Below are 11424 nucleotides of genomic sequence, written 5' to 3' on the forward strand. Positions count from 1 at the left end.
AAAGTCATGTCCTGGGAGAGTGAGTGGCACTTGCTTTATTGTCCAGCATCCAGACAGAGGAATGCGAGGTGCAGGCAGGGGTTCAGGCTCAGGACGAAGCCTGCCGGGCCTGGTGCTGCTGGGCAAACCGCTGCATCCGATCCTCAAGCTCTGGACGGAAGTGGCGGATCAGACCCTGGGAGAAGGGAGGGAGGTACTGATTGAAACAGAATCCAAAAATCCCCGCCAGTACCGCCCACACAGTGACACATGGCAACCCATTGCGTACCTGTACAGGCCAGGCGGCCCCATCACCCAGAGCACAAATGGTGTGGCCCTCTATCTGCTTGCTGATCTCCCACAGGGAGTCGATCTCCGCGGGCCGAGCGTCCCCCTTCACAAAGCGGGCCATCACCTTGTTCATCCAGTCCACACCTGGGGCCACAGCAACAGGAGAGGGCCTGATGGTCTCCTCAGCCAGGGCACAGGGTGGGGTGGCAGCTAAGTGCAGCCGAGGCCAGCACACCCCCACCTGCCCAGGCGCTCACCCTCGCGGCACGGGGTGCACTGGCCACAGCTCTCATGCTTGTAGAACTCAATGAGGCGGGCGATGGCTTTCACGATGTCTGTCTGGGAGACAAGGGACAGTGAGCAGGTGCCCCCAGCAGCACCCCCTCCCCCGGGGTTCTGGCATGCTCCAGCCTCCAGGGCACCCTCTACAGGGCGGCCTCCCTCCCCTGCTCACTCCCCACAGCAGCTCAGGCTGTGACAGCGGGGAGCTGGGTGGCCAGAGGGTTCTCGAAGGGGCCTGGGGAGGGGGCAGCGACCAGACCAGCACAAGGAGCACAGCCAGGCGTCAGGGCCCACCCTTACCGAGCGGTCCATGACGATCACTGCGGCCGTGCCCAGGCCTGTCTGAGCCTGCACCAGGGCGTCGAAGTCCATCAGCACCGTCTCACACACGGACTTGGGGATCAGTGGGGTGGACGAGCCGCCAGGAATCACAGCAAGGAGGTTGTCCCAGCCACCAGTGACACCCCCTGGGGCCCCAGGTTAGTCCCCAAAAGGGTGATGGTCAGGGCTGGGCAGCACACCTGCTGAGTCCTGAGCCTGGACCTTTGTCAGCCCCAGTCTAAGGTCCTCCCACAGGCCTCTTCATGGACGCCCCCCGCACCCCCCCAGGGCTGGCCCCCAGCCTCACCAGCATGCTTCTCAATGAGCTCCTTCAGCGGCACAGACATCTCCTCCTCCACGGTGCAAGGGTGGTTGACGTGGCCAGAGATGTTGAAGAGTTTAGTACCTGAGTTGCGTTCTCGGCCAAAGCTGGCAAACCAGGCACCCCCTCGGCGGCAGATGGTGGGAGACACAGCCACTGTCTCCACATTGGCTACGGTTGTGGGGCAGCCGAATACTCCTTCAGGGCAATGAGAAAAGACAGAATGGGCCAGGGTTCCTGCAGGGGGTCTGTCGGGTCTTGCTCCTGGGCAGGGCTCCTGCTTTCAACCCTATCATTCTCCCCCCGCCACCAGAGCCAGACTCAAGGAGCCGTATGGTCTGTTCACCACCACACCGCTGGCTCCGACAGCAGATACTGTGAAGGCACAGTTTGGAAGGTGCTTGGGTGTCTAATACGGGCTGAAGCAGGATGAGGGGCCCTGGTGTCACTGGAGAGTCTGTGTGTTGTTCACCCTCCTCTCTCCATCTAGCCTGGAGTGCACTCAGAAATACCTTAAGAACCACTGAGGGGGAATCCAAGACACAGCCATGACAAGCCCAGGGCTGGGCAGGGCCTTACCCACATCTGCGGGGAAGGGTGGCTTCAGGCGTGGCTTGCCCTGTTTGCCCTCAATGGACTCAATCAGAGCCGTCTCCTCTCCACAGATGTAGGCCCCAGCCCCTCGCACCACGAACACATCAAAGTCATAGCCAGAGCCACAGGCGTCCTTGCCAATCAGACCTGCCTCGTAGGCCTCTCGGATGGCTACCTGTGGGACAAGGGTGTCAACGTTGTAAGTTCAGGAATCCTGGAGCCATAGAAGGCTTCCCAAGGTGTGTCTCTGGAGCATAAAGGAAGGGCCCAGAGAAGGGGGCTTTAGGGACCAAGTCCTGTTCGGGATACATGCGGAAGTGGTCACCCCTTTTCCAGGTGGACCCCTGACAGACCAGTGCTTATAACTAAGAACAGCGGTGCAGGGGAAGGGGCATGTGAGCGCACACTGGCCACCTTCTGTTTGTTGATGCTCCCCTTTGCCCACCTGCAGATTGGACGCCTCATTGTAGAATTCCCCACGGATGTAGATGTAGGCAGCACGGGCGCCCATGGCCCGGCCCCCCACCAGGCAGCCTTCCACCAGCTTGTGAGGATCGTGGCGCATGATCTCCCGGTCCTTACAGGTGCCTGGCTCCCCCTCATCTGCATTCACTACCAGATACTTGGGCCTGTGGGAACCTGCAGGTCAGTCAGGCTATAGCCCCCGGACTGAGCCCTCCGCCACATGCCATCCCTGCTCCACCCAGAGGCCTCAAAGATGTCTCCACCAACAGTCCATCCCTCTCCATCCTCCCAACATGTCCCCAGGAGCTCTGCTTCCTCACCACCAATGACAGGAAGCTCACTGCCTATTCCATCTTTGGGCAGATAGGACCATTGGAAAGATCTTTGTTCTGCTTAGCCCAAAAGTCTCTCCCTGTGATTTCCTTTGAGAGCCAAATTCGGCTCTTGGTTACAAAGAGCCTTCCTCAATCCACCACATCTCTGGGGTCAAAAGAGGCAAAGTAGCTGATTTTTATTATTTACTTTCTGTGTGTTAACCAAAGTACAGGTCAAAAGCCAAATAAACATTATCTCCAGCAGGATACCATTATACCCATGAACAAAAAAGAAACATGAGGTTCAAAATGACCAGGAGACTTCCCAAAGCTCTAGAATGCCTAGAAGGCAGAATTGGGATTCGGACAACTGAGCCTGCCTCAATCAACATCTGAGTGATTGATTCTGCTACATCACTGTTTCCCCTGAGGAGTCAAGAGGACTGGAAGTCCTTCCACTTCCAACTGGGAATATATTCTTGCTTCATTCATCCTATGATTTCTAAGGCAACAGCCCCAAGGCTCAGGCAAGCCCCAGCCACCCACAAGGTCTGCAGCCAAGTCCCCCCCACACACACCTGCCATCTGACGGCTTGTTCATGAAGCTCCACTTGAGCCCAGTGGGGAAGCCAGCACCTCCACGGCCCCGTAAGCCTGATGTCTTGATCTCACCCAGGATCCAGTCGGGCCCCTTCAGCAGGATCTCCTTTGTCTTGTACCAGTCACCTCGACTCTGGGCACCTTTCAGCCTAGGCAGGTGGGGAAGGGAGTGAGGGGAAGACCCTGCCAAGGGACACAATAGGCTAAGGACAGTGTCTCACCTCCAGTCATGACGGCCATATAGATTGGTGAAGATGCGGTCTTCATCCTTCAGTGAGCCAAATGAGGTTTTCTTGGGTGCTGTCTGAGAAGACTGAGTGTCAGGAGACCCAGCAGAGCTCTGGGAACCAAGAGAGGTTGGGCCAGAAGCTACCACTTCTTGGGTCCTCCTGGTTAGGAGGGGCTGGGCCAGGGAGGGCAGAGGCCTAAGACTCAAAACTCTGAAGCATCACTGCTACCACCATCACTTACTTAAGCACTTGCTGCACAGAGATACTGGCCTAAGCATTATAGCCTGAACCTCAATTTACCCTCATAACAACGCTGAGATAGGAATGATTTCTTTCATCTTGCAGAGGAGCAAACAGATTCAGAACAAATGGAACTTATGAAAGGTCACACAGCCAGAAGTAGCAGATGGAATCTAAGTCTCTGCAAGGCCAGGAACCATACTGCCTCCCAAAGCCCAGCATGATAGCATCTTACCAACGCTGCTAACAGGCGTTACTGATGGAAAGAACTGCCTCACCGGGACTGGGACAAGGCGCGATGGAGGGGGCCCGCTGAGAGTAAAACTGAGGGGCGGGGACTGGAAACTACGGTGACCTAGCGGAGAGTACCCAGGAGGAGGGCGAAGAGGACCTGACTTCCAGGCTCTTGTCCCCTTAAAAGCGCTTCCCAGGCACTACAGGGAGCAGAGACTGGAGGAGGAACCCGGAGACAGCATCCCTCCGAAGCTGTCTTCCGCATCTACAAGAAGGGGCGATGCCCGCTTCACACCCTACGAGGCTGCAAGGAACCAACGCGAGACCAGGATGCTTCCCAACCCGCCCAACGTCCCACTAGGCCGGTTAAACTAGGGGGCCGGACCGGGCGTCGGCCTCCGGCTGCACGGTGCCCCTCTACTTCCTGCGGAGCCTGGGGAGAAGGGGAGGGCTCTGCAGAGGGCACCACAGACCCCAGGCACCGCGCGGAGGCCCGCGGACGCCCCGGGCCCCAGCCAGGCCGGGCCTCACCGTGTCGCTGCTCAAACGCACAGATACCCGCGCGGGGAGCGACCCGCCGAGCAGTCGTCGTGCCGCCAGCATCGCGGGGGCCAGGCCGGTCACCTCCGGCTGTCACCTTCACCGCTCCGAGGCTGAGGAACCGGCGCGACAGAGACGCTAGGCGGCGCACAGGAAGCGCGTCACGCGCCCGGGACCCGCGGCGCGCCCAGGCACCCCCGCGCCCCCGGGCCCCGCTCTCGGCCCCGCCCACTGGTGGGCGGGGAGAAGGCAGGAAGTGGCCTGGCTGGCTCTGGGGCGTCTGGGAGATGTAGTCCCGCCGGCCGCCGGCCGCCCTCCTCCCTCCGCAGTCCCGCATTTGCCAGCCCGCTGCCGGAAGCGGTGTGCTCCCTTACCTGCCCGCTCTCCTGCTGGCCGCCACCTTCCAAACACCTAGTAAACAAACCTGTCATGTGATTTCCTACTGGGTCCTGGTGTGCTCCAATTCCTACAGGCTCTGCGTTTAATGTGCACTTGCTGTGTGCACGTGGTGGGGGGGAGGATTAGGGTGGGTTGCAGCCGTATCCTTCAGACTCGGAGGTCATGGTACTGTCCCAGTCCCAGTCCTACCAGACTGAGCCTCCGCCCGCATCCCGTGCATCTGCGTTCAGAGAAAGACTGCTCATTTGGTCGCAGAGTGCCCGGCCGGCTCCAGGGCAGGCGGGTTCTTCGCGGGGTCTTCTCAGGGGGTGCGGCTACAGCCCTGGTTGGAGTGAGGCAGAGCGATGAGGTGGTCTGGAGGTGGCCCATCCCCATGCCGCGCTGCTGAGCTCTCCCTTGTCAGGAAGATCCAGCACCTGCCGTGCCTGCTCAAAATCCTGGAATGGCCCCTCCTGCCTTTGGAATCAGGCCCTGGCTTGACTTTTAAGGACTCTGCTCCCCTCCGCTGGGATCCCCGGCACCCCTCCTGGCCTCATTGGCTTTAAGGGGTTTTGTGGCCGTCCCCCTCATCCAGTTTTGTCCTCGGTCCTTTTTCTTGGTAGTCTAACTGTGGTCATTTTCAGTTCTCTGCAGCCCTCGGCTCTGGGACCATGCCCTGGTCCCCGTGTCAGGCTCTTTTTGACTGACTTCCCTCCAGGCTCAGTCTTTGAGTCCTCATGGAAAGGAGCCCTCTCCTCTCTTCTCTTGGGCTGTAATCGTCCTTTCTTATTCCTCTAGAAATGTGCTATTGATCGACAAGACATCCACACCCGCTTTCTGGTGTGCTCCCCACGACACCCCTCGATGGTGTTGACTCCATTTTGTATGTGACAAACTTTGAGGCTCGGGAGGTTCCTCCCTTGTCCCTGGAAGGCTGTGGCCGGTGGACTGGCCTGCCTTCCTTCCCAGACTGCTCGTACACAGCAATCGCGCAGCACAACTGACAGGCTTGACAGTCCCTGTGGACGTCAGTGATGCTCCCCAGAGGCACCAAGAGCACCTCCACCCTGTCTGAAGTTTCACAGATGGTAGGGCAGTATTAGCCCAGACTCTGTCTTCTGGGCAGGGAAAGAGATTGTCCAGGCAGAGCTGAGGATTACACAGCTAATCCAGGGCTCAGACCTGAGTCCATGGATCCCTCCTTTTGGCGCAGAAGAAGGGGGGCAGGATGCAACCAGAGGGCGAATTCCTTCCTTCTCTTTCTCTAAGTGGGTCAAGGGGACAGAGGCTGCAGGGCGAAGCAGACTGGAATGCTGGAGACAGGAGATGGGCATGGGCTGATGGAAACGGAGACCGAGGGGCAGAGGCCCCATGTTCCTCCAGGGCCCGGCTCTGTGCCAAGCACTGGCCTGTGTTATCCCCTTAATCCTCCCACGCCCGGCATGTGGGAATGATGAGCCCTTGTTTGCAGAAGCAGTGCATTTGCAGCGCCTCGGGGCCTGCCCGAGATGGCAAGTGTTCCCCATTTGGTCCCCCTTCACCTAGAGCACCTACTTGCCAGGCTCCTCAGGTGACGCGGAGGTCCCTCCAGTTCCACCTTCTAGGCACTGTCCTCTATGGTGTGCCCAGCCCTGACTCTCACCTCTTCCTCAGCACCTATCTCACCCTGTCTCCCTCTTTAACCAGCATCCAGGCAGGAAGCCAGGAAGCATCAAGGAAGCCTCCTGATCCCACAGGTCCCAGATCACCACACCTGCCACAGCCTGTTAATGTGTCATCGGATCTGCCTTATTTCTCACCTGGAATGTGCAAAGCCTCCCTGGGCTCTCCCAGCCTCAATTCTTGGTCCCTGCAAACACGGAACCAGCAGACACACTCTAAATTTCAGAAACATTTTGCCTGAGACTGTGGCTCTCTGCTGTCCTCAAGACAAAACCCAAGGCCCTTGGCCTGGTGTCCAGACCTCCAGAGCCCCAGCTCCAGTGGCTCTGCCCACGCCATCTGGGTGCACCTAGGATCTGTCTTCTACTCCCTTGGCCACTTCTTGCTCTTCCTGAGGAGCCTGGTGGCTGTCGCCTCCCCCAGGAAGCTTTCTTCAACCACCAGATCAAATCTCTAAATCTCTTGGTAACTAGCATCACAAGCCCATGCCTGATCAGGTCGGGTGTGTGTGTGTGTGTGTGTGTGTGTCTCTCTCTCTCTTTTAATTTTTTAATTTGTCCTAATTAGTTCTTCAACCCCTGCACAAAGTTCACTGGAAGGGCTGATTTGATACTATAATTGAATTTTATATTTGGAAAATGAAAATTTGTTTTCCTTAGTTGGAAATTTAAGAATTACCAGAAAACCAAAATAGTTACATGTTTTCTACCACTCAGGCTTTAACCCATTGTCATTTTGGGGTGTTTGCATTGTTTTCTGGGTGATTTTAAAATGCTTTACAATCGCATATAAATATACTGATCCCTAAACATTTAGAGCTTCACAGAAAAAACTAAAAGTCACTCCCCCCATCTTTAAATTTTTTTCAGTACCAGGAACTGAACTTAGCCATTGAACCACATCCCTAGCCCTTTTTATTTTTTATTTTGAGAGAGGGTCTTGCTTAATTGCCGAGGCTGACTTGGGATGCGATCCTCCTGCCTCAGTGTTTGGAGCCGCTGGGATTACAGGCGAGCCGCCCGCCCACCCACCTTCCCCCCAGCCCCCACCACTCACCCAATGGCCTGGGATCTTGGCAACACCTTGCTCACATTACGGAAATTTCCCTCCAAGAGCCTAGTTTTACAGTGTTGAATTTCAAGGACTACATTTGAGTTATGTTTTTCTTCTTTAATCCGTGGTGAATAACATCAGTCATTTTACTAATCTTTTGAACTGTTGTTGACCTAAAGAGAAGGCTGTGTGAGGTTGCCGAGGTCAGGATGAAGGCTGACTTAGCTCTGGGTCGCTGTTCTGGATGAGGGTGACTTGTTCTCTCTGGAGGACCTGGTCCAGTTTTGTTTCAGTGTCTTGATCGCCCCTTAAAACTGGGCAGGCAGTGCCACCTTTTTCGATGTGCTGGGAGTGTTTGTTGAGGAAAGCTTGTCCATTTCCTGAATCATGACCAGGACTGACGGTGCCACCTGGCGCTGGCACCTCTGCTGACCACCGCTTCTACTTCTTTTATGATTACTTGTCTGTTTCCTTGAGCCAATTTTGACCAGAAAATTTAAAAAGGACATTCTCTTATTGGATTATTTCTTTTCCTAATATGAAACATTTCTCTGTCTCTTTTCCCCACATTTTTAATTGGCGCATTTTAGTTGTACATAATGGTGATATTTGTTGTTACACATTAGTAGTACATGCACACAATAGAACAATATAATTTGACCAGTTTGGTTCTCTAGCACTTCTCTCTCTCTCCTTTTTATATTTTTACTTTTTTTTTTTTTTTTTGGTACTGGGGATTGAACCTAGGGGCACTCTACCACTGAACCACATCCCCAGCCTTTTTATTTTTTATTTGATATAGAGTCTTGCCGAATTGTTGAGGCTGGCTTTGATCCTCCTGCCTCAGCCTCCCAAGCCGCAGGGATTACAGGAGCACACTACTGTACCTGTCAGTGTCTTTTAATAATTTTGTCTGGAGGTCCTTGTTCTCTTGCTATGCATGCTTTCTTTTAATTTGTATTTGGTCAACTCTTTTTTTTTTTTTTTTTTTTTTTTTTTTTTTTTTTGTCTCTTTATCTCCGTCTTTTGAACTTCACTTTGTTTTACTCTAACACAATCAGGGTCTGCCCTTTCAAAACAGCCGAGCTGTTTCCCTATATTGCTTTTGCCACTGGGACTCATATCCGCCATATATTGTGTTTTCTATTTAGCGTTCTTTCACTTTACTTCATTTTTCCTCTATTTCTTTGTCTTCTGTTGAATTAACTGAATTTCTTTGTGCATCTACTGTGGATTTGGAAGCTTTACATTTTGCTTCTATTTTTAGTGGCTACCCTGAAATTTTTAAGTCAGACCTAAATTTCACTTCCAGGCAAAATCTGGCTAATATCTCTGTCCTCCTGCTGAATATGAAACAGAAACAGTATGCAGTTGTCCCTTGGTGTTCATAGTGGACTGGTTCCAGGACCCTCAAGGACAACAATGTCCATGGAAAGTGAAACCCCTTATTTTAAATGGTGGAGTATTTGCATATAACCTACCTACACATTCGAGTATACTTTATTTTTAAATTTTATAGAAATATATATAATATATTAATTGTAGGTGGATACAATACCTTTTTTTTTTATGTGGTGCTGAGGATCAAACCTAGGGCCTCACTCGTGCAAGGCAAGTGCACTATCACTGAGCTACAACCCCAGCCCTCCTGTATGTGTGTGTGTGTGTGTGTGTGTGTGTGTGTGTGTGTGTGTATATATATATATATAATTTTTTTTTTTTTTTTTTTTTTTTTTTTGGCGGTGCTGGGGATTGAACCCAGGGCCTTGTGCTTGACAGGCAAGCACTCTCCAAACTGAGCTACATCCCCAGCCCTCAGCCCTCCTGTATACTTTAAATCATCTCTAGAATACTTAAAATACCTGATGCAGTCTAAACGCCAGGTGGATAGTTGTGCTACAGTGTTGTTTAGGAACTAATGTCTCCACAAAGCTGAATATCAGTACTGGTAGTTGTTCAGCAGAGAGGCAAAAGTGTTTTTTTCTCAAATATTTTCCATTTGCATTTGGTTGGATCCTGGAATTCAAACCCACAGACAGAGGGTCAACTGTATACCACTTCTCTCTCCCAAATTCCACACTCCTGGTCCTGTTCCATGGTTGTGTGGCCTTTCTGGAGGCCTGACTTCAGGATCTCAGCTTCGGCGGGGCATCGGCTTCCTGGCTACGACCCAGGAGCTGGCTGTCACCTCTGGCTGCGGTTTTCTTCCCGTTTCCCTCCTTTAGAGAGAGGTTTATTTCAAGACTATACAAAACTCTCTTTGCATTTCTCTGTGGCCCAGAATTCATTATTCAGATTTCTTTGTAATGTGTTTGAGGAGGACAGAGTGGGTCTCAGGCTGGACTTGTCTGTCTTCAACTAGATATCTCTAATTTTTGTTTTCATGAATTTAAATCAGAGGAAGGAAAGTCATGGGTTGTGGCTGGATGGGGTGACCCTGCTGGCCAGGCCTCCTCCTGGCTGTGGGCTGTGAGGCCCACTCCCTGACATTCTGCCAGTGTCTCATTGTCCCCCAGTGGCCAGTGCTGGTCCTGACACACGACATCACCTGCAGCTGCTGTCAGATGATGGACCACTGAGCTCTCAGTGGGCACAGGTCCCAGGTCCCCATACAGCGCCCATGAGTCACCGCTCCTGGCACCTCCCTGTGGCGATCAGACGCCTGGCAGATCAGGTCTGGGAATCTGCAGTGTCTCCACGCTGGTCCTCGGCCCATCCCCCAGCTGTCCTTGGCATTCTGCCCCACGCTCTTTGTCCCCCAACACAAAAGCACAGTCTCTTTGTTTCTGCCCACCATAGCCCTTGACGGCTATTTGGGACAACAGCGAGAGGAGCTTCCATGCCCTTCCACGAGTCCCAGGCTGTTAGCAATGTGAAACTCCCCTTTGCTGCTCCTTAAAGGTCCGATTTTTAGAGATTTTTAGAAAAGTCAGACCCTGTTTATAAACCAGGGAGAGGAGGAACCCCCTGCTGTGTTTATTATTAGAATCAGGTTGAGCCTTTCCGCTCCAGTTCCGTTTTCTTCCTCCTCGCTCACTTGGCTCCTCGCAAAACTCAGAGCCACAGAGGGCGACAATCAGAGGGGCTTCCGTTGCTACACTGGGTTGTGAGGCCCTGGCCAGTATTTATGGCTCCTTTTTTCCTTTATGTATTCCATGTGCCCCTGACCCCAGCCAGCCCCTCAGCTGCCCTTATTGTTGGGTGACTTAGTAGCATCAAGATGTCCCAGCTTTCCAAACTGATCTATATATTCACCGCAAATTCCAACCGATGCTCCTTCAGAGCTTTTCCTGGAACTGGGAATTTGCAACTGAGACCTGTGTGGACGTGCAAAGAACGGAGAAAGGCCATGCCAGATCCGGAGTGCGAGATGGAGTGGGTGAGGCCGGGGCTCTGATGGAGGGGCTTCGCGACTTTTTTTTTTTTTTTTTTTTACAATTTTTTTTTTTTTTGTCAATGGACTTTTATTTTATTTATATGCGGTGCTGAGAATTTTTTTTTTTTTTTTTTTGAGGTGCTGGGGATTGAACCCAGGGCCTTGTGCTTGCGAGGCAGGCACTCTATCAACTGAGCTATATCCCCAGCCCTGGTGCTGAGAATTGAACCCAGGCCTCACACATGCCAGGCAAGTGCTCTATCACTGAGCCCCAACCCCAGCCCCTAGAGGTGCTTCTTTATCACCATTTGCTTGATGTTCCACAATTTTTCACTTGGATTTCTTCTTTGTCAAAAGTAATTTTTACAAACGTACAGGTGTTAGAGTGTTTTACGTGCTGGCTTTGTTATTTTCAGTTTTATTGTTTTGTGATGAGAGGTTGCTGCCTGTACTATTTCTCTGTCGCACTCTTTGGAACGTTTTCAACTCTCTTCCAGGCGTGATCTGTGGTTGTCATAGAGAACGGCCCCCGAGCAGTTGGAA

The 11424-nt window shown here is 52.8% G+C and overlaps 1 protein-coding gene across 1 annotated transcript; it reads right to left on the reverse strand.

Moving 5' to 3' along the window:
- Positions 1-9: 9 nt before the first annotated feature.
- On the reverse strand, positions 10-4563 carry NDUFV1 (NADH:ubiquinone oxidoreductase core subunit V1). The gene is made up of 10 exons (XM_079103197.1): positions 4404-4563; positions 3390-3472; positions 3147-3317; positions 2235-2418; positions 1775-1964; positions 1181-1393; positions 853-1019; positions 528-609; positions 269-414; positions 10-175 (listed from the first exon to the last, which is right to left on the reverse strand). Exons 1-10 carry the CDS (start codon positions 4473-4475, stop codon positions 89-91), a joined length of 1395 nt encoding a protein of 464 aa, XP_078959323.1. The 5' UTR covers positions 4476-4563; the 3' UTR covers positions 10-88.
- Between the last annotated feature and the right edge of the window lie 6861 nt (positions 4564-11424).

This window comes from Sciurus vulgaris, assembly GCF_902686455.1.
Source record: "Sciurus vulgaris genome assembly, chromosome: 11".
Lineage (NCBI taxonomy): Eukaryota > Metazoa > Chordata > Mammalia > Rodentia > Sciuridae > Sciurus > Sciurus vulgaris.